The 23,502-nt window shown below is 39.4% G+C and overlaps 1 protein-coding gene across 1 annotated transcript; it reads right to left on the minus strand.

The window, feature by feature from the left end:
- Positions 1 to 697: 697 nt before the first annotated feature.
- LOC134856529 (uncharacterized) lies at positions 698 to 17,833 on the minus strand. Its single transcript, XM_063872798.1, has 3 exons — positions 17,792 to 17,833; positions 1,510 to 1,990; positions 698 to 1,358 (listed from the first exon to the last, which is right to left on the minus strand). Exons 2-3 carry the CDS (start codon positions 1,857 to 1,859, stop codon positions 698 to 700), a joined length of 1,011 nt encoding a protein of 336 aa, XP_063728868.1. The 5' UTR covers positions 1,860 to 1,990; positions 17,792 to 17,833.
- Positions 17,834 to 23,502: the final 5,669 nt, after the last annotated feature.

Below are 23,502 nucleotides of genomic sequence, written 5' to 3' on the forward strand. Positions count from 1 at the left end.
GATTCGGGCAGCAGAAACCAACGACAGTGATATTGATAGCGGGGATATCGCGGATCTGGAGGCCAATACTTCCGATGAGGACGAGTCGTCATTCTTCAACGATTCGTTTTTCGATTATGAAGCAGTTGAAGTAGAAGAACCACGGTCAAAAAATCGACGAATAGATTAAAACACAAAAAACACCACATTAACTTTTGTATAGTAAATAAAATTCAGTTATTTAATATGAGAATTGTCTGTACATAAAATTTGACCTACCGTTTATTCCGCGTTTAGTGTGTATTTAAGTGCGAGATTTTGTTCAGCTTTGGAACTCAGTTAATCTGGGATATAAACATTTTCATTTAAGCGATAGTGTCTTAAGCATACTTTTGTATGTATTTGTATGTAATTTGAGTTTGAATCAAAGTTTTAAGAAGAATTGAGCAAACAGTCTATAGCGCAGTTAAACACTCCGGCTGGTTTCAGAACAAAGATTTGGCAAATCCTTTCCCGCTCCAAACATGTAACCTTAACGTTCAGTGGGAATACTCAATAATATACCGAAGTTTTACATGAGGACTATTGGGTATAAAATTATATGTGGTGACAATTAGGATTATTACATGGTGACCATTGCTGATCATTTAATACATGGTGACCATTATGATTTATACCTAATGGTCATCCATGTATGACAACCCCCCCCCCCCCGATCCTAACGCACTATATGCATACTACTTCCATGTGTGAATGAGTGAGATGATGACTTGCCTATTAGGTTGAAGCTCCTGCTGAGTGTGTTCTCAGAGTTGGGGAGGGAGAGGGAGCAGGTGTAGCATCCCTCCTTGTCAGAGTCGAAGTTCTTGATGGTGAGGGAGAACACTGTCACAGTCTTCTGCCCCGCCCCCACTCCTCCCTCGCCCATTCTGCTGGTGGGGACCAACTCAGTGTCCTCATCCGGTACCACTTTCTCCTCACGCACCCCCTCTTTTCTCTTCATGTCACACTGAGCCCCACCACTCACTCCATCCCCATCATCCTCCCCACCCATCCCTGTCTGCGGTGACTCCACCAGAGTTCTCTTCCACTGGAACAAGGCTGTCTCGGGCTCCACAGGGGGGTTTGCCTCGAAGGCACAACTGATGGTAGTGGAGCCAGTCAATTCCACTGCCACAGGGTCCCTGTTGTCTGTCGATTCTGCTTCCAGGAATCGAGCCGCAAACTTAACCCCCAGAGTTTTCTGCTCGGAGGGGAACTCTCTAATTTGGGGGTAGTCGAACAGACACCGGAATTGGGCTCCATTCAAAGCCTCCTTCACACTGAAAGTGAACTCTGTCGCCCCATCTTCTGGCTGAGGAACAGTGGACGGCACTTGCCTGGAAAAAAGGAACTAGAAGAGACCTAGAAGATAAGAAAGTATCCCTGTACAATATCCCTATAATATTTGTACAATATCCCTATCGCGAAAGAGTAAAATTTTGAGTGAACAAAACCGTGCTATTATTCTTGCTAGACGAGTGCTCTCACCATTTGACAGTGGGCACAATTTTGTCCCCCAGCCGTGTCTCTTCCGAGGGGGGAGTGCAGGTGAGAGTGACTTGTGATCCAACTTCTGCTGCTTCCAAGGGCATGCCGGATAGAATTGGCTGGAAGTTAGCGGGAAGCACCAGCACTCCAAACGCTTTCTCCGCGCTAGACTTGTAAGGACTTCCATGGAACAGTTCGCAGCAGTAGAAACCACTGGAATCTTTCGAAACCTTGTCCACCACCAGAGCACTACTGGACCCAGAGCCAACCCTGTACAACTTATCGTTCTGTTGGCTGCCTGGGATGAAGATGGGTTCAAATATGACTCCCTCAGAGTCTGAACTGCGCATCCACTTGAAGTTGTCATCAAAAGAGTTGGAAGTGTCGCAAGGAAGAGTGACTGACCCCTCCTTCTCCCCCGCCACCGCCAGCCTCGCCTCCAAACTGGCCCCCGCTACTAGTTCGTGACACTGCTTCGTATCTGAAACAATCTACAGCTAGATCAACTGAAGCCGTGTAAAACTGTTGAATAAATACTCTAAGTGGAAAACAAGAGGCTTAGTCTGCAGACAATTGGATATCAACAAACACACAAAAAAAATGCTTGCTTCACTATGAAGTTCAAAACAAAAAGTCTCCTCATTAAAACTTCAAGGTTTTGCAGGTCGCCACACTTTCAATAAAAACGTATCTGAGATAAACGGCCGAGTTTGAGGCCAATTGGTCAATGAATTTCTTTTTTTTACTGGTAACGTTTTGTATTTTGTTATTGAAGGCTAGGATTCACCCTGTAAAGTAGCAAATGACATAGAATGTGAGCATAACAAAGCAAAAATCAAAACGCTAAATTACAAATCCTAGTGTGAGCAAACTTTGAGACTTTTTCCTCAAAACAAAAAACCACGTTACCTGAATCAGTAGAAAAATTGATCTCTTCAATAACCCGTAAAAAGCAAAACTACCAAAGTCGACAGGTATTAAATGGATACGGGAATCGGAAAATACTGCTGATTTAAATCAACAATTTCAACTTTTGATTTTCAAAAACAAGACTACAAAAATTAAAAAGCTTTTGAGTTTCGAATACTGTTTAATTGATGAAATTACACGCGTTGTTTAAGCAAGCCAAATTTCAAATTATTGTAAGCCAATGGTAACCAAAATACAATTTATTGTAAGCCAATGGTAGCCAAAATACAATTTATTGTAAGCCAATGGTAGCCGAGTTACAATTTATTGTAAGCCATTGGTAGCCAAAATACAATTCATTGTAAGCCAATGGCAGCCAAATTACGATTTATTATGAGCCCATGGTAGCCAAATTACAATTTATTGTAAGCCAATGGTAGCAAAGTTACAAATATTGTAAGCCATTGGTAGCCAATTTGCAATTTATTGCAAGCCAATGGCGGCAAAGTTACGATTTATTGTAAGCCAGTGGTATCCAAAATACAATTTAATGTAAGCCAATGGTAGACAAAATACAATTTATTGTAAGCCAATGGTAGCCAAAATACAATTTATTGTAAGCCAATGGTAGCCAAATTACTATTTATTATGAGACCATGGTAGCCAAAATACAATTTATTGTAAGCCAATGGTAGCCAAGTTACAATTTATTGTAAGCCATTGGTAGCCAAAATACAATTCATTGTAAGCCAATGGCAGCCAAACTACGATTTATTATGAGCCCATGGTAGCCAAATTACAATTTATTGTAAGCCAATGGTAACAAAGTTACAATTTATTGCAAGCCATTGGTAGCCAAGTTACAATTTATTGTAAGCCAATGGCGGCAAAGTTACGATTTATTGTAAGCCAGTGGTAGCCAAAATACAATTTATTGTAAGCCAATCTTAGCCAAAATACAATTTATTGTAAGCCAATGTAGCCAAGTTACAATTTATTGTGAGCCATTGGTAGCCAAAATACAATTCATTGTAAGCTAATGGTAACCAAAATACAATTTATTGTAAGCCAATGGTAGCCAAGTTACAATTTATTGTAAGCCATTGGTAGCCAAAATACAATTCATTGTAAGCCAATGGCAGCCAAATTACGGTTTATTATGAGCCCATGGTAGCCAAATTACAATTTATTGTAAGCCAATGGTACCAAAATTACAATTTATTGTAAGCCATTGGTAGCCAAGTTACAATTTATTGTAAGCCAATGGCGGCAAAGTTACGATTTATTGTAAGCCAGTGGTAGCCAAAACACAATTTATTGTAAGCCAATGGTAGACAAAATACAATTTATTGTAAGCCAATGGTAGCTAAGATATAATTTATTGTCAGCCAATGATAGCCAAATTACGATTTATTATGAGCCCATGGTAGCCAAATTACAATTTATTGTAAGCCAATGGTTGCAAAATTACAATTTATTGTAAGCCATTGGTAGCCAAAAAACAATTTACTGTAAGCTGATGGTAGCCAAGTTACGATTTATTGTAAGCCAATGGTAGCCAAATTACAATTTATTGTCAGCCAATGGCAGCCAAATTACAATTTATTGTAAGCCAATGGTAGCCAAAATACAATTTATTGTAAGCCAATGTTAGCCAAAATACAATTTTTTGTAAGCCAATGGTAGCCAAATTACGATTTATTGTAAGCCAAGGGTAGCCAAATTACCATTTATTGTGAGCCAATGGTGGCCAAATTACAATTTTTTGTTCCGACTTTCAAAATCATCATATTTATGCTTGGGGTGAACCTTTTATTTGGGCAAAGTTTTCCAATCAGGCTATCAGTTCTCATTCAAAAACATCATACCCCGCGTTGGAGATATTAACTTCCTAAATTTTACCTTCAATCATATTACTTAAGTTTTACCTTCATATTTTACCTTCAATCACTTTTGTTTAGCCTTGTGGGTTTAAAAATTGCCAACTTGACTATGCGATTGACTAGAAATTGCGCGCTGTGAAAATTTCATTTATGACGCTGACCCGCACGGAGGTTCTATAGATATTAACGTTAGAATCGATTTTCGTAACCAAAACAATTGCTATTATACTCGACTAAAATTACATTCAGGGACCACTCAATCGATTATAATCCATTGTATTGAAATATTCTCAAATGAGTCACATCAATTATAACTCATTTAAAAGCCATCGTAACGGATTTTAGGGAACTATAGCCTGTTTAATTTTTTACCAAGTTATCTGCAAATTGTGCAGTTTTTTAGCTTTACTCAAAGCTTACTCCATTTCTAAAGCTACTAACCCCCAACTAATGAGGGGGCGAAGGACTTACCGGCACTCAGTAAAAAGAGAAAATGATCGATTATATTATAATTACAATTATACTTTTATCAAAATTTTAATTAATCATGAGCACCAAATTTAGATAATTAAACGATTTATAATCCATTATAATTGTAAATTACAATTAATTTTATTTGATTATAATTTTTCCGAAAGTTTATCATAATCTTTTATAATAGATTAAAATCTTTTTCTCTGTCAAAATAGCTAAAAAAGAGATGTCTTGTCACTTTTTGGTTCATCTGAACACAAAGTTTTATAGAGATCCCTTCATATTAGATGAAAGTTTCCCGCAGTAGGTGAAATATAACTCTTCCAAATAAATTATGAAACTAAAGCAGTGTGCTGATAATTTGGTGTTCAAAGACTTTTAAAGTGTGCATCAAGAAATCACAATCAAAAAGAAATAAAAAACAAAAACTCTATGAGTTTGAATTGATATGAAAACGGTTAAAACAATTTTCTCAATTTTTACATAAACCAACGTCTACGAAAAGCATAAAAAAGATATAAACAGTTCAGGTCCAAGGTTGAAGACAAAATAGCAATCAAAAGGGATTATAAACTATTATAAGTGATTAAAATCGATTTTTTTAGCAAAACAAGTGAGTTAGAAATTTGGATAAAAATAATTAATTATGATCAATTATAACGTTTTATAACTGACAAAACTTTATTTCAAAAGAGAGAACACAAATGTTGTGGGTGCAAATCCATCTATGTTGGCCAGACGGTCCGACATCTCACCACAAGGATTGAGGAACACCGAAAAGAGGATACCCCAGTTGGACAGCATATACGGCAGTGTGGTGTGAGAGTGATAAGTCTGAGCTTAATTGGAAAATTATCGACCAGGCGTCCAGCAGCATCAAGTTACTTACATTAGAGGCGCTGCACATTAGGAAAAAGAGACCGGCAATTAACACGCGCGACGAGTTTAGAAGTAAGGAGCTGACACTAAAGCTATAGTTCCAGAATTGAAAAATTCTGGCTAAAACATCAAAATTTTGAAACAACTTACATGTTAGCTTACATGTTAACTTACATTCAGTGATATTTGTAAAGTTTTGATAGGTTGAATTTTTAAAATTTTGAAGTAATGATGTGTGTGACACTTTTTATGATCTTTGATCATTTTGTACAGATAGTTTAGAATTTTTAAAACCTGAAAATGCACAAAATGTGCGAAAACGTTTGTTTGAATTTACAATTTTAACGCATTCTCAAAAGAGAGATTATAATCGATTATTAATTGATTAGAATCAATTTTTTCTCAATTTAAGGAAGACTGGTACTGAAATCAAGGTTCAAGTTCTGAAGATACACAAAAAAATACCGAAACATATCAGAATTTAATCGATAATTACCGCTTGAAACTGGATGCGGGTTGATGTGCATGGGGCGTCATTGTGTGCCGAGGGAGGGATAATAATACGTAAGAGGGTAAGTGTATGGAGGGAGTAATAGAAGGTGGCACGGCAGGGACTGACATACGATTTTTTCTCAGGGAGAGGTGGATGTTCACCATAAAATGTTAAAGTTTTTCGATCATTTCTAATTCAACTAAATTGTGTTTCTGAGCTCCTCTAACTCACAATGACAAATACTTTTTTTACTAAATTCTAGGTGGGAGTAGAAAACAAGTAGAAAGGTATTACAATGATTTTTTGCTGCGGCTAGATATAAACCTCAATTTAACGGCTGCTACTTGAAATGTGTTGAAGTTAATGGTTGCAATGTTCAAGTTCTGAAAATATACAGAAATGCTTGAAAAGACCCAAGCATTTGCCTTGAAACTTTATAAACTATTAGCAGCCAACGGACAGTTGGAACAGAGTCAATGAACACAAGTCAGCTGAAAAAAAACCTGACCTGTTTCTTTTGTCTCAACTTTTGAACTTCCAAGCAAAAATGAAATAGCCTTATAAAATTTCGATTTTTAGGCAATTTATGATTGACATTTTTTTTTGATAAAAGTCACACAATTTGAGAAATAAATAAATAAATTAGGAACCTTACGTTACTGGAGTTCGTTTTGTTGAGTAATCTGATAGTTAATTTTAATTTTCAAAATTAGAGGTTGACCACGTTTTCTGTTTTATTTTAAATGTTGAAAAAAATTGAGAAACATTAGAAAAAGAGTTGTTAGAATATCATAGCTTTTTGAAAGAACCAATAGATGCTAAGAAGCGAAGTGTGAGAGTTGAGAGTCTGGTAGAAAAGTGCAAAGCTGTATTTGAAAAGTTGATCTCGAAGAATGAAGCTTTGACAAAAATAGCAAAAACTTGTCAAGATTCAAGCAAACTTTTAATTGAGTTGGAAGCTTATTTACACCGGATAACTGTATAAATGATCAAGTGATCCAGCAGGCCAGGTCTTACTTTGATTAACTGTCTTCAGATGATAATCTGAAGCAAACTTCTATCGATCAAGAGCCCCGCAAGATCTCTAAAAGCTGCGCCTCTACGATCTAGTCGTCTTCATAGTAAGAGATCCAAGGCAAGTTCAATGACTCCCAGCTAAAGAAAGAAAGAGATTTTGCTTGCAAAGCTGCAAAGAGAGCAGATAGAAAGACAAAATGAGGCATCCTTGAGATTGAAAGAAGAGGAAGGCAGACTAGAGAATGCGGAAATAGGAAAGTGGAAGCTCATCGTCAAGAGACAGAACGGGAACCGGAGCAAAATTTTATGGGAACAAAAATATCAGGAACTGCAATATCAGATCAGCAGAGAATAAAGTAGGCTTCAAATAAAAAAATTAGCTGAAGAGAACAGGAAAAAGCTAGCCGAGGCTAAAATAGCAGAAACTGAATTTCAACATGACATCACTGAAAGCAGGAACTGCAATACCAGATCAGTAGAGAACAAAGTAGACTTCAATTCGAAAAATTAGCTGAAGAGAACAGGAAAAAGCTAGCCGAGGCCAAAGTAGCAGAAACTAAATTTCAAGATGACATCATTTAAAGCGATCACGATACTCGCAAGTCTGAATTACCATTTGTCAGTCAATTAACAGGGGCGATCGGTAAGCGAACTGCTGATTGGGTTGACAATACAGTAGCGGAGACTGAATATGTAACTCTGATAAGTCCAAGCTGTAATGATGGACTGGACATTCGATGGTCAATTCAACAGTTCTGGTTAGTTCAGTTGATCCAAATTTTGCGGGTTTGGCTAGCGCTTCATCTGAAAAAAGTGTGCCATTCTTCGGAATGACAACAGCAACACCTAGCGTTTTTATTCCTTTACAAAGCGGTTCGTCGGTAGCTCCCTGTTTTACAGCGTTTGTGATGTCATGTTTACAAAATGTTCCGCTGTCTTCCTATCCGTAAATCTCCAATAATGCAGCTATTAGTGTCTTTTCTCAAAGTACATCTTTCATTCGACACTCGATGTGCATTAAAGCATCTGCTGCTTCGAACTACCTAAGGAAATCGGATGCATTTGTTTGCAATAACATGAATAGCCAAACGCTTCCCTCTCAAGATCCTTCAAGCACTCAACCGTCTTACTTTGCATTCAACTACCAACCTAGAATTTCAAACTGCGTGCCTGTTACTCGTCAATTTTTGGATTGTACTTAAAAAAAAGAATGATGCAAAATGCCGGACCAGATAACATGAACGCTTTAACACCCTTCACAAGCGTTGGCGCTGTATACTATACTGCACCTCAAAGTATGCCACAAAAACCGCCAGGTTTCCAACAGCCTACTCAGAGTCCAGGCTACACACTCGTACAAGCAGTTTCAACAGACACCACTGACTCGTCTTTTTTGCAATCTAACCATGTAACGCTCGAAGACTTAGCCGCCATTTTTACTATGAACAGGAAAGGCCCATTACCTGAATGGAAGCTTACCCAGTTTAATGGTGATCCTCTAGACTGGCGTGAGTGGTTCGGACAATTTAGGAGCGTAGTTGTTTACGCACATTTGACCAACGATGTAAAGCTTACTTACATAAAAACTCTTGTTACAGGTCAGGCAAAAACCGCATCGAAACTTCTGAATTTGCTTATTGTGGTGAATTGTATCCTGATGCTCTTAAAACTCCTCAGCGTAAGTTCGGTCAACCTCACACAGTTGCGAGCGCTCATTTAGATAAACTGAGCAGCTTTCAACCACTTCAGATGCACGACTCCGAGTATGTGATTAAATTTGCATTTACGATATTGAGCTTGTTGGCAGTATTCAAATCCTTTTCCTACTACTCACAGCTTGAGAGCTCGTCGGTCCTCAATCAAACGATCGCAATATTACCTCCTAGAATGAAAAAAGCTTGGGCTATGCATGTTGTCAGACGACATTTGTCCCGACCATTGTAAATTGAGTTCAATGAGTGGTTACAGGAGAAAGCGGACACACTCAAGCGTATGCGCACAATATCAGGTAAGCCGAGAACTGAATAAAATACCAAGAGCAAGGCCGCTACTAATCTGTTCTCTTCGAATGTGCGCACAGAAACCAGTGCCAGTTTTCTACATTGTTTTGCTTGCAAGGGCAAGCATCCATTTTGGAAAAGCAGCGTTTTTAAAGAGAAGACAGCCACGCAAAGAGCCAAGTTGTGCATGGACAATAACGTTGTTTTGCTCGCCAAGAAACATACCCGTACTTGCAGCCCTTAACATCAGTCTTAAGATATTCAGATGTAGAGACAAGATGTTTTGTGTTTCATCAGACTTTTGGAGTACTTTCATAGCCGGGATCAAAACTCTCCACTAGCCGTTCATTTACCCTCGGTTGGGTTTTGAGTGGTCGTTTACCGTCCACATCTGGTTTAGTCTCCTCTTGCTTCAAATGTAACATCGAGGATGTAACTCTAGTCGATCAAGTCAAGTCCTGGTATGAAATGGAGTCATATGGTACATACAAAACCGTTGATGCCAGATCATCAGCCGATAAAAGAGCCACTAGCATTCTTGAAAGCACTATCAAATGCTTCGTGCAGATGATATTGTCGAATAACTTTTTCTCCGCACTCGTTCAGCTCAAGTCATTGGAGAAGCGCTTAAGTAAAGACTATTCTCGCCTCCGTTATCAGAAAACAATATTTGACCTTGAAAAGGGTTATGTCATTCAAGTCGAAGCGCGTGACCCAAAAGCGCGCGTTAATCGTGAGTGGTACCTACCGCACCACCCAGTCATCAACTCTAACAAACCGGGAAAGATCCGAAGAGTGTTGAAGGAAGCTTTCAACTTTCATGGATTTTCGCTCAACAAATCGCTTCTTGTCGGTCCAGATTTGTGGCAAAGGTTACTGTATGTCCTACTCCATTTCCGTCAACATAAAATTGCTGTATTTGCCGACATCGAAGGAATGTTTTTCCAAGTCGGAGTCTGTCCGGACGACCAACCATCTTTGCGTTTTCCATGGTGTGAAGACCCATCAACTGAAAGGATGTTATATCAATACACTCATCAAGTATTTGAAGCGCCTGACTCACTAACGTGCAAAAATTTCGTTCTACAACAAACAGCCAAAGACAATGACTCCAATGAACCTACAGCCGCAGCAGCTGTTTGCAAAAAAAATTTCATGTATGACTTCTTCGACTCCTTGCCGAATGCTGAACAAGCCGTGAACCTAAGTAGAGAATTAGTAAAGAAGTAAAGTAAGGGAGGATTTAAGTTGACCAAACTTATCAGTAATGTTCCTGAGATCTCAAGGAAGCTGAGCTTGACTAGCAAAGAAATCGAAAAAGTTAAGGAAATACTCGTAAGTTCCGATAGCTCATCTCATGCCTTAGGCCTGAAATGGGATCACATAAAAGACACCCTGGTAGTAAGTCGAGATAAAAGTCTTGATAAGCAGAAAAACATCACACAACGAACCGTCCTTAGTTTTGTGTCATCATTGTTGGACCCCATTGGTCTTGTTGCGCCGTAAATGGTACAAGCTCGCCTAGATTTAAAGGGAAATTTGGCGTCTTAAAGTTCAACAATTGGACAATCCTTTGCTTGATGACATTAAAGACAAGTCTTTCCAGTGGCCCTCAGGCTTACCATGGCTAGGAAAAGTGACCATCCCTCGCGCTTATTTTAATGCACCTGTAGATATGGTAGAACTACCTATGTATGGAGACAGTTCGCTGGAAGTTTTTTGTGCGGTTGGGTTTCTTCGTGGTCGCCTGTCAGAACCTCAGGAGACAGAGGTCAGTTTCGTGTTTGGAAAGGCTCGCCTAGCGCCAATTAAAGCCATGTCTATACCGAAGCTAGAACTGCAAGCTGTCTGATTGGCTACTCGGCTTTCAAAAGACATTCATAAAGCCTCGAACAGTCAGATAGCCCAAAAATTTATGTTTCTGACAGTACAACTGTTTTACAGTGGTTCCACACAGATGACAAGAAACCCGTCTTTGTAGCCAATAAAGTTGGCGAGATCTTAGAATCAACAACCGTAGATAAATAGTATCACATAGCAACCGGTGATAATCCCGCAGACACAGGTACACCTGGGGTTGCAGCCGAAGCGCCTCGTGAAAACTGAGGGTAAAGGGACCGAGTTTCTCGAAAACTGCTGTCTGGCCATTTCAACCATATGTAGATGTTGTAAGTTAAATATGCCACAAAGAATCAGCTGCAGATATTGCTGGATTGTCTCTACTTAATAACAAATCAGATACAGGAGCCGATAATCCTATCATTAACTGGGAAAAGACCGCTCTTTTCCTAAAGTCTTGCGCATAGCAGCATATGCTCTAAGGCTCGTTCCTAAGCACGCGCACTTCCGTTCGTCTGATAAAAGTGTAACCGACCCTTCGGAGCTTGAATTACTCGAGGCAAAGCTTCTTCAGCTCTCCCAAATCTATTATTTCCCGGCAGAAATTAAACTGCTCGACAAAGACAAATCCGTAAATAAGTCCAATCGAAAAGTGGTTTGTTCGCCATTCATAGTGCCAAACGGTTTCTTACGCTCAATTGGTCGCATTCGGCGTCTTGTTGAAATCAGTTTCGAAGCAAAGCATCCTGTGATACTAGATGCTCGTCACTATCTGGTTAAACCTTTCGTTCGCTATCCCCATTTCAAGTATCACCATCATTCGTTTGATTATATGCGCGCAGTCATCCAATCTCGGTTTAACGACTTCAAAATGACATCAACCCTTCGTGAAGTTAAAAACAGATGCATTCCATGCCGAAATTGCAAACTTAAGCGCGTCAACCCCATGATGTTGGATTTCCCTCTAGAACGTTTAGGGAACCTGCTTTTTGTTACAGCGGAGTTGATTTATTCGGCTCAATTTATGTATTTGTCCGTAGGATCTCAGAAAATCGGTGGTACTTTTTCTTTACTTGCCTGACGACACAAGCGGTCCATATTGCAACTGCACCTTCTATGGATGACAAATCGTGCGTCATGTGTATTGAGATGTTCATTGCCCGCCGCGGAAATCCGTCTGTCATCTGGTCGGATAACGTCACAATTTTTGTCGGCTTCAAGAAGGAACTGATGAAGTGCATCCAAGCTTGGAATCAGCAGGCTCCCCGCGAATTAGTACAAAAAGGCATAAAATGGAAACACAATCCATCTATTGCGCCTCGTCATAGTGGCTCATGGGAGCGTCTGGTAAGGTCCTTTAAGCGTGCATTCTATTCGATACTGGGAACACGCAAACTAACGCCAGAAGTACTCGATACAACTTTCTGCTTGGTCGAGCAATCTTTAAATGCGCTACCACTGACTCCAATAAACAGTGATCCGGATAACTTGGAAGCTATTATGCCTAACTACTTCCTGCTTTGGCAGCCAAGTGTAAAATTCCTCTCCTTAAGCTTTGCGGAAGATTTCAACCACAGAAAACGGTTCGTGCCTGCGCAGGCATATGCAATTGCATTTTGGTCACAATGGCTAGGCGAGTATGTGCCATGTCCCCAATAAGCGAGCCAAGTGGCACTCCTCTCCCGAACAGGAACTCAAGACAGACTATTTAGTGTGGATAGTAGAGTCCGCCCACCCCCGAGGTTGTTATCCTTTAGCACGCATTAGAACGCTTAACTTCGGAAAAGACGGGGTGGCCGGTTCCACCGTGCTAAAAATCTTGAACGGTGACATTACCCGTCCGGCAGTAAGACTCGCGTCCGTCCTCGCTTCCTTGGGGACGGAGGACGTTGACACGCAAATACCCTCTGATAAGCGAGAAATTAAAACCGAGTAAAATGAACTAAAGTATATTAAGGTCAGCTGGCAGAGTAGTCTAGAACAAAGCCTAAAAAACTGAGCAGACCGCTTCTGCGTATGTTCGAGGCTCTTTTTTCTCTCCTCCCCCCACATCAGATGAGCATCAATTTTATGGTCTAAAGAGTGCTTTTACAAGGCTTATTAATATGTTTGTCATGGCCTAATTTATTTGCATGTCAATTTTCATGACAATCGGACAACGCAAACAGTAATTTGAATTATAAAAAAATTGTAGGTGGGCGGAAAAGAAAAAAGAGCTGGTTGGAGCCCCCCCTAAAAACTAGTGTTTTTAAATTGAACCAAAATGTATGTATAACTAAAACTAATAAAAAACATAGCAAAATGACCTTGTCTGACCTTGTCTGACAGGTTATTGCCGTCTGTATGTGATTTACCGTATATCACAAAAAAGCTGTTATGTTGACAATATGTTTGGCATGGCCTAATTTATTTGCATGTCTACTTTCAAGACAATCGGACAATTCGAACAAAATTTTTAATTATAAAAATTGCAGGTGGGCGCGAAAAGGAAAAAGAGCTGCTTCGAGCCCCCCAAAAAACTAGTGTTTTTAAATTGAACCAAAATGTATTATAACTAAAACTAATAAAAAAACATAGCAAAATGACCTTGTCTGACTTTGTCTGACCTTGTCTGATAGGTTATTGCCGTATGTATGTGATTTACCGTATATCACAAAAAAAAAACTGTTATGTTAACACGTTAAGCCGTAAATGTGCCAATTTTGTTGTTTGACTTGTTTGTTTATATCGACAAATTCTGCGATTTTTGCCGTTTCCAGAATTAATTAAATTTGGTTAATTCATGTTTTACTGATTTTTTTGTGAGATATTTTAGGGTTTGAGTGAAGCGCGGTCACAGTAATCATTGCAAGACTCTGACAGGGTTTTTTCACCTGGCCAGATCTGGCTGCAGGGATGGCTCCAGGGATGGACTTCCCTGTACAGGTAACCCGGGCAATGGTATATTCTGTAACTTATTTTGCTGATCAAACTTGGTTTTTCTCCGTAGTGGCTTTTTCTCCAGCAAAAACTGAACTATATGTTTTCTCAAATTGTCTACAATAATTTTCCATTTTATTCAACCAGATTCTGCCCCATGTGTTTCACATTTCCTTTTAACTCAAGCTTTCTGGCTTCTCATTCATGCTGGCAAACGTTTTACAGCTATAAAACTGCTTGGTCGAGCAATCTTTAAATGCGCTACCACTGACTCCAATAAACAGTGATCCGGATAACTTGGAAGCTATTACGCCTAACTACTTCCTGCTTTGGCAGCCACGTGTAAAATTCCTCTCCTTAAGCTTTGCGGAAGATTTCAACCACAGAAAACGGTTCGTGCCTGCGCAGGCATATGCAATTGCATTTTGGTCACAATGGCTAGGCGAGTATGTGCCATGTCCCCAATAAGCGAGCCAAGTGGCACTCCTCTCCCGAACAGGAACTCAAGACAGACTATTTAGTGTGGATAGTAGAGTCCGCCCACCCCCGAGGTTGTTATCCTTTAGCACGCATTAGAACGCTTAACTTCGGAAAAGACGGGGTGGCCGGTTCCACCGTGCTAAAAATCTTGAACGGTGACATTACCCGTCCGGCAGTAAGACTCGCGTCCGTCCTCGCTTCCTTGGGGACGGAGGACGTTGACACGCAAATACCCTCTGATAAGCGAGAAATTAAAACCGAGTAAAATGAACTAAAGTATATTAAGGTCAGCTGGCAGAGTAGTCTAGAACAAAGCCTAAAAAACTGAGCAGACCGCTTCTGCGTATGTTCGAGGCTCTTTTTTCTCTCCTCCCCCCACATCAGATGAGCATCAATTTTATGGTCTAAAGAGTGCTTTTACAAGGCTTATTAATATGTTTGTCATGGCCTAATTTATTTGCATGTCAATTTTCATGACAATCGGACAACGCAAACACTAATTTGAATTATAAAAAAATTGTAGGTGGGCGGAAAAGAAAAAAGAGCTGGTTGGAGCCCCCCCTAAAAACTAGTGTTTTTAAATTGAACCAAAATGTATGTATAACTAAAACTAATAAAAACATAGCAAAATGACCTTGTCTGACCTTGTCTGACAGGTTATTGCCGTCTGTATGTGATTTACCGTATATCACAAAAAAGCTGTTATGTTGACAATATGTTTGGCATGGCCTAATTTATTTGCATGTCTACTTTCAAGACAATCGGACAATTCGAACAAAATTTTTAATTATAAAAATTGCAGGTGGGCGCGAAAAGGAAAAAGAGCTGCTTCGAGCCCCCCAAAAAACTAGTGTTTTTAAATTGAACCAAAATGTATTATAACTAAAACTAATAAAAAAACATAGCAAAATGACCTTGTCTGACTTTGTCTGACCTTGTCTGATAGGTTATTGCCGTATGTATGTGATTTACCGTATATCACAAAAAAAAAAAACTGTTATGTTAACACGTTAAGCCGTAAATGTGCCAATTTTGTTGTTTGACTTGTTTGTTTATATCGACAAATTCTGCGATTTTTGCCGTTTCCAGAATTAATTAAATTTGGTTAATTCATGTTTTACTGATTTTTTTGTGAGATATTTTAGGGTTTGAGTGAAGCGCGGTCACAGTAATCATTGCAAGACTCTGACAGGGTTTTTTCACCTGGCCAGATCTGGCTGCAGGGATGGCTCCAGGGATGGACTTCCCTGTACAGGTAACCCGGGCAATGGTATATTCTGTAACTTATTTTGCTGATCAAACTTGGTTTTTCTCCGTAGTGGCTTTTTCTCCAGCAAAAACTGAACTATATGTTTTCTCAAATTGTCTACAATAATTTTCCATTTTATTCAACCAGATTCTGCCCCATGTGTTTCACATTTCCTTTTAACTCAAGCTTTCTGGCTTCTCATTCATGCTGGCAAACGTTTTACAGCTATAAAACTGCTTGGTCGAGCAATCTTTAAATGCGCTACCACTGACTCCAATAAACAGTGATCCGGATAACTTGGAAGCTATTACGCCTAACTACTTCCTGCTTTGGCAGCCACGTGTAAAATTCCTCTCCTTAAGCTTTGCGGAAGATTTCAACCACAGAAAACGGTTTCGTGCTTGCGCAGGCATATGCAATTGCATTTTGGTCACAATGGCTAGGCCAGTATGTGCCATGTCCCCAATAAGCGAGCCAAGTGGCACTCCTCTCCTGAACAGGAACTCAAGACAGACGATTTACTGTGGATAGTAGAGTCCGCCCACCCCCGAGGTTATTATCCTTTAGCACGCATTAGAACGCTTAACTTCGGAAGAGACGGGGTGGCCGATTCCACCGTGCTAAAAATCTTGAATGGTGACATTACCCGTCCGGCAGTAAGACTCGCGTCCGTCCTCGCTTCCTTGGGGACGGAGGACGTTGACACGCAAATACCCTCTCATAAGCGAGAAATTAAAACCGAGTAAAATGAACTAAAGTATATTAAGGTCAGCTGGCAGAGTAGTCTAGAACAAAGCCTAAAAAACTGAGCAGACCGCTTCTGCGTATGTTCGAGGCTCTTTTTTCTCTCCTCCCCCCACATCAGATGAGCATCAATTTTATGGTCTAAAGAGTGCTTTTACAAGGCTTATTAATATGTTTGTTATGGCCTAATTTATTTGCATGTCAATTTTCATGACAATCGGACAACGCAAACAGTAATTTGAATTATAAAAAAATTGTAGGTGGGCGGAAAAGAAAAAAGAGCTAGTTGGAGCCCCCCCCCCCCCCCCCCAAAAAAACTAATGTTTTTAAATTGAACCAAAATGTATGTATAACTAAAACTAATAAAAAAACATAGCAAAATGACCTTGTCTGACCTTGTCTGACAGGTTATTGCCGTCTGTATGTAATTTACCGCATATCACAAAAAGGCTGTTATGTTGACAATATGTTTGGCATGGCCTAATTTATTTGCATGTCTACTTTCAAGACAATCGGACAATGCGAACAAAATTTTTACTTAAAAATTGCAGTTGGGCGCGAAAAGGAAAAAGAGCTGCTTCGAGCCCTCCAAAAAACTAGTGTTTTTAAATTGAACCAAAATGTATTATAACTAAAACTAATAAAAAATAACATAGCAAATTGACCTTGTCTGACTTTGTCTGACCTTGTCTGATAGGTTATTGCCGTATGTATTTGACTTACCGTATATCACAAAAAAAACTGTTATGTTAACACGTTAAGCCGTAAATGTGCCAATTTTGTTGTTTGATTTGTTTGTTTATATCGACAAATTCTACGATTTTTGCCGCTTCCAGAATTAATTAAATTTGGTTAATTCATGTTTTACTGATTTTTTTGTGAGATATTTTAGGGTTTGAGTGAAGCGCGGTCACAGTAATCATTGCAAGACTCTTTCATGGTTTTTTCCCCTGGCCAGATCTGGCTGCAGGGATGGCTCCAGGGATGGACTTCCTGGACAGGTAACCCGGGCAATGCTATATTCTGTAACTTTTTTTGCTGATCAAACTTGGTTTTTCTCCAGCAAAAACTGAACTATATGTTTTCTCAAATTGTCTACAATAATTTTCCATTTTATTCAACCAGATTCTGCCCCATGTGTTTCACATTTCCTTTTAACTCAAGCTTTCTGGCTTCTCATTCATGCTGGCAAACGTTTTACAGCTATAAAACTGTCGCATAATTTTTACAAAAAGTTCCATGCAGGATAATGTTCAAAAGCATAATAATAACTAATACTTATTTTAGTTAGACCTTAAGTTACATGTGCATCTTAATGTCACAATGATACAAATGTGCACAACGCTTCTTGAAATGACACCCAATTTTGCAAAATGGAGTTCACGATTGCACACACGTAAGCTTTTCAGGATCTTGTTTTGAAGATACTTTTTCCACTCAGCTCTTCCGCGCTCAAAGACACTTCGATGGATAGTACTGTAGATATTTCCATAATAGCGTCCGTAACTCTAATTGCCTTCTTTGTGCTGCAAAATTTACTTGACTTAGCTGACCGATTTGTAACTCAATTCGATAGGTTATCCCTTTTTGCCCGTTTGCACGCCTCTTTGAAATAATTTGCCAGTTTTTCTTCAATATTCTGTATAGCAGAAGTCATTTTATCATCAAAAAATGATCGTTTCTAGCAAACTTATTCCGAAATTATTGATTGAAAAAATGGATCCGTTGCATATAAATCATGAACAAACAAAAAAGATAAATTTTACACCTTTCTAAAAACGTTTCAAAACTCTCTTCATCTGAGAAGTCATTATTGCATCACCAAAATCCGATTAGCCGGATTATGTCAGAGTGATTGATTGCAGCACTGATCTTTAAGTGGCTGTTAAGTACCACGGAGAGCAATTTAACAACTCAACCCATTAGCTTTCGCCGGGCCATAATGGAGCTGAAGGCAGATTAATGGAACCATATTGCGTCATTAATAAAATCTTTTGACGTAGTACGGGAGTGGTGCAAATATTTCGAAGAAAATTAGCGTATGTCAAAAGTTTACCAATTGATTTTAAGTCGAACCCCCGATTTATCAAAGTTAACAAAGCACTTTCCTGAAACTTACAAAACAACTATTTTGTATTTTATGTGGTTGCATTTTTTTGGAAAGAAAGCACTCTATCTTGTTATAACAAAAATATACTTAGTTTTTTGTAGATTTTTCATAAAAGAAAAGTGGAATCAGAAAAAGAATAGAAGTGAGCCAGAAAGTTTCAATGCTTCTTTTGAATCAAAATTTTTCATATTTATCTTATTAAAAGCAATTTAATTTGTCAAATGTATTTTTCTAGAGTTTCTTTATTTTGAAAACTGTCATAAACTATCATGATAGAATTGCTTTTGAAAATTTAGCCATAAACAACATCCCAACCTACCAAGCTAATTTTTGAGAACAACACATTCTAAAATGCGGTAGATCGTTTTTCATTATTTTTATTCCGACTGCTGGCAGAAAAACTGTCGTTTTTTGAGATGCTGTGTCAAAAACCAACGTTTTGTCGTACAGTCGACAGACATGCGTTTTTTGGGAAATTGTATCAAATATGAAAAAAGAACAAACCTCCAAATCGATGCTTGTCCTCAAAAAAAGTTTTCACCATCTTTTTCAAATGGACCAACGTCAGGGTGACCAAATGAGGGTCGTCAAACTAAACTTTTTTACGTTGTCTGAAAAGAAATTTTTTGCCGCAAGAGGATGTTTGTCAATTTTAGGCTGTAAGAGGGTCTAAAAAAGAGTCCTTCAGTTTAAAATGAAGCTCTCGACGTTTGTATATTGTCAGCAAAAAAGAGTTCTTTAACCAACAGAAAAGCTTACATACATTTTCTAAGTGGACAGGTCTGAGTTAAGAATGCATAAATTTTTGCACCAACAGTTGGAGTTTACTTAGTCAGTATGTTCAAAAAATTTGGTTTTTCCTGCGATAAGAAAACAGGATAATAAATTTTTCTCGTCAGACGCCGTTCTCGTATCAAGGTCAATCGACCAGTACACATTAATGTCATATAATATCATAACATAAATGGTATATAAATACAAAATAAGTTTTGTGTGGGGTTTTGTCTATCCATGCCGGATGACATTCCCCGTCCTCGAGAAAATGGTAAAGTTTATTTGAGTTCTAACGTCCCCGTAGGTCTGTTTATCCTGTGTTGTTTTTATCTTTATTTCCCTCCTCTTTGTTCTCTCATGTCGTTATCATTGATATCATCTATCGCTCCGTGTTCCTCTTCATTGTTTGATTGTTCGTTTTCTGGGTCTTCTATATTTTTCGAAGTTTTGCTATACATAACATCATTGTCCATCTTTCCAACATCGGCCTCCGCTGGAGAAGTTAATTGCCTGGATGAATTGTATGCAGGCTTTGTCTTCCGGGGGTTTTTCGCAAAATCCCATTTCTTGGGTTAAAATTTTCAGGCTTGGTGTATCTGGTGTTTTCTCGGGCGGTGAATCGATTTTAAAATGCTTCATCCCTGCTTTGCTTATGTTCTGTATAGTGTTGATTGGGATAGGGTTTCCTAAAGCTTTTGCTAGAGTCGCCTGTCGGGCCCTTGTTGACTTCCTTGTTGCGATTCCAGGCGGTGTTTTTTTTTGGTTCTGTCGCTTCGGTGAGGGTGAGTTATTTTCCTCCGATGTGGAAGACATGTCGTCTTATTTTCGTGGATTAGTTGTCTTTTCGGTCTCCGTTTGAAGACTCATTCCTCTTGAGGTTTGTATGTTTCTTGTGGGCTTTCCTCCGGTTCGTTTTCCCAGTGCCTTCCTCTTTGCGGGACTGGTTTTGCTCGTGCCCTGTCCCCGTGTTTTCTCCTGACTTGATAATTTCACCGGGAGCTTTGTTCTGGTGTCCTCTTTGAACATAGGGTGTTGGGGAGCTTGTGGATCGTTGATGTCTAAAAAAACGTAAGCTTGGTACCGTTCTCCGTGCGGATTTGTATGCAACGTAATCACTCAAACGAGAAGGTCTGCAAGGTCCGTATATTACCGGGTGGGGGACAAAGGCGGTGCCACTATTCCTTAGGAGCCTTGGCTGTTTGCCAAAAGATCGTACCCAAGCAGTATGTGGTGTGTATGTGAGGATTTTCCCGTCTATTGTTTTGTATTTTTGTTCAAATGTTTTGGGGTTTTTTACTTTGGTTGCTATCCGAATGGTTTTTCGTGCCACTTGTTCTAAGCGTTTTTTGATTTTTTTATCGACCGTTCCTTGTACACCCTTATATCTTACAGTAAATTTGTTTTTTGCTAGCTCCATAGATTCTGTATATGCACCTGTTTCTGGCTGTGGCGATGATTTCGAGTGTCCTCGGTGTTGCTTTATGCGGGACTTTTTGTTGTGTCACTTTCTTGCGAATTTGTACTTCGTCCTATGACCATCTCTCGAGGTCATGCATGACTTCTACTGATAGCGGCGCCTTTTCAAGGTTCTTTCGATCTAAACATGCATGTTTTGCGTTTTCCCATTTTAAGTTATTAGGTGAGCGATTTGTGGCTATGTTTGAGGATGGTGTGTTTGGTTTTCTACCCATATGTGCTTCAAAAGGAGAAATTTTTGTGACACCGTGTGGTGTAATTCTCAGCGTTTTGATTAATTCTGCATCATCCGAAGCTAATTTACGTGGTGAATTTTTTGGTCTATTCTCATTACCGCTAATCTACGTTTAATTGTTTGAATCATCCATTCAACAACTTTTGCTATCGGGAACTTTGACCATTTATAGATTGCTACTAGAATTTAAGCATCTCTAATTAGTTCGTCTCGTAGAGGCCCCGCAAAATCTAACTGTACTTTCTCATTGGGTTCGACTTGCCGGCTCCATTTGGAATGACGAATTTTTGCCTAGGATGGGTTTTAAATTTTTACCTTGCTCCGTGCACTGTTTGCAGTTTTGTGCCAACCAGAAATGTTGGCCCACATTCAACATGGCTGCCAATCCCGGGTGTGTGAGATGAATACTCTCCAGTATTGTTTGTCGGAGTTGTGAAGGGATTACGACCCTTTCATCGACGAGGAAGCAGTCTTCTCGAACATGGAGGCGATTTCGTATATTGAACCAGTACTGGCCATATGAAGCTTTGATGGCATCCCAGTCCCGCTTCTTGACGAAGTTTATCAGTGGGCGCAAGTTTCTGTCTTTCTTGGTGGCGGCGACGATGAATGGGACTCGTAGCACTCTTTGTAGTTTGCGCCGAAATAAAAAGGTGTGTCCTCCTCCGTTTCGGTGGCTTTCTTCACAGTGGCCACCACGGTGTCCATTATTTCCGTGTGGCTGGCCTCAAGTTGTAGTGAAGTAGTCACTGTCTGGGGTTCTACATTGGGTGATGTTTCCTATTGTAGGCATACAGTAGGATCCACGCGGCTGACATATTTTTCTTGTTCCTGCTGAATTTCGGTGTTACTATTTGTTCGAGTTGATGTGGAGAATTTCTCGATTTCCATCTCGTTTTTCGGCGTTGTTTGTGTAGCTGTTGTTGCCTGAGTTATCAGTGGCACAGTTGTTTGTGAGCTGCCTCCTTTTGTTGCTGTTTTGGTGTCTCCAAAAATAATCTTTGAGAATTTTGTAGTTTTGTCCCTGTGATCAGACTTCTTGCGTCGATCACTTTTGTGGTTGGCGTGTGTTTCGGTGAAAATTTGTTTTTCTTCATTTGCCTGTCCTTTGTTGGTGGTCGTTTGTGTCACTTTGGGTCAGAGAGACTCTCTTCTCGGTCTGAAGTATTCGTCCAATCGATCGAAACTGCACGACCGCGTGGTTTGTTTGTTTTTAACTCTTTCGAGATGAAAATGCCTGTGTAGTTTCGCGTATTTTTTTGCCTCATGTTTTGAAATTTTATCGTGTTGAACGAACGCTCGTTGAGTTTGAGAATTTTTGAATGTGAGAGTGTTGACTGATTCTTAGCTGAAGAAAATGTTGACTGAATTTGAACAGAGTTTGAATTAGACTGAATTTTGTTTTTGGGTGGCATTTGACCGTTGGTGGAATGTTTGGAATGTTTAGTTGTTAATTGAGCGTTTGTTCTAGCAGTTAATAGCCCCTTTTTTTCCGTACGTTTTTGATCAGGTCATATGGTGCTTTGTTGTGATTGGCCAATTAATTTAGGATGACATTTCCAGGCTGTTTATAAATGTAGTAAGGGCAATTGCCGCAACTACAAATTCCTCATCATACTCGCTGGGGGGTAAGGGTAATCCAGTCGGATTTCGCGGATTTCGTGACATATAGTCTATTAATCCTATTTTACTCCCTGCGAGATATTTGATATCAAAGTGAAATGGTATTAATCTATCAATCCAGCGGGTGAGACGGCTTTGACTTGTCTTTGATCGTTCGCTGGCGTTTTATGCGCTAATTAGTGATTGATGATCAGTGATGACGGTAAAATGTTTGCCGTACAAGTAGTATTTAAAGTGTTCTATTGCCCACACAACTCCTTATGATTCTAACTCATTTACTGAATATTTCTCCTCAAGGGAATTTAAGAAGCGTGACGCATATACTATAGCTACCCAACCTTCTGTTGAATGTTGCTCTAACGATGCACCTAACCCTGTGTTAGATGCGTCACAGATGATGCGAGTTTCTAGATGTTGATCAAAGTGTTTATTTTGTGTGATTTTTGCCACGAGTTGTATAATGTTTTCAAAAGCTGAGTTGTGTTCCGGTAACCAATTAATAGGTCTGTTCTTTTCAGCGTTTCTTAGTAATGGTCTTAAGGCTGCTGCTGTTTGTGCTAATTTTGGTATATATCCTGTAAGGTGATGAATGGACCCCTAGAAACTTTTGAGTTGTTTAAATTTTTTGGGTGGCGATAATTTTTCAATTGCTTCGGTTTTCTTTATGAGTGGTTTAGTTCCCTCGCTATTGATGGTATAGCCCAACCACTCAACTTGTTTGCATGCGAACTTACACTTGTCCAACTAAATTGCAAGATTCTCCTCGTCTAGTTTTGTCAGCACCGTCTGGAGTTTTTGTCGGTGAGACTCAAGTGTTCCTTTTGTTATGATTAGAATATCATCAAGGTATGCATATGTATTGCTGCAATTTGTGAGTGTCAGATCCACT

This window comes from Symsagittifera roscoffensis, unplaced genomic scaffold, assembly GCF_963678635.1.
Source record: "Symsagittifera roscoffensis unplaced genomic scaffold, txSymRosc1.1 SCAFFOLD_386, whole genome shotgun sequence".
NCBI lineage: Eukaryota > Metazoa > Xenacoelomorpha > Acoela > Convolutidae > Symsagittifera > Symsagittifera roscoffensis.

What these genes read in the sequence shown, in the direction of transcription:
- LOC134856529 (XM_063872798.1), bottom strand. Translation starts at nt 1,859, where the DNA reads ATGCGCAGTTCAGACTCTGAGGGAGTCATATTTGAACCCATCTTCATC. An exon ending in ATTGTGCCCACTGTCAAATG is followed by an intron (nt 1,359 to 1,509) that starts GTGAGAGCACTC and finishes CCTTTTTTCCAG; the next exon opens with GCAAGTGCCGTCCACTGTTC.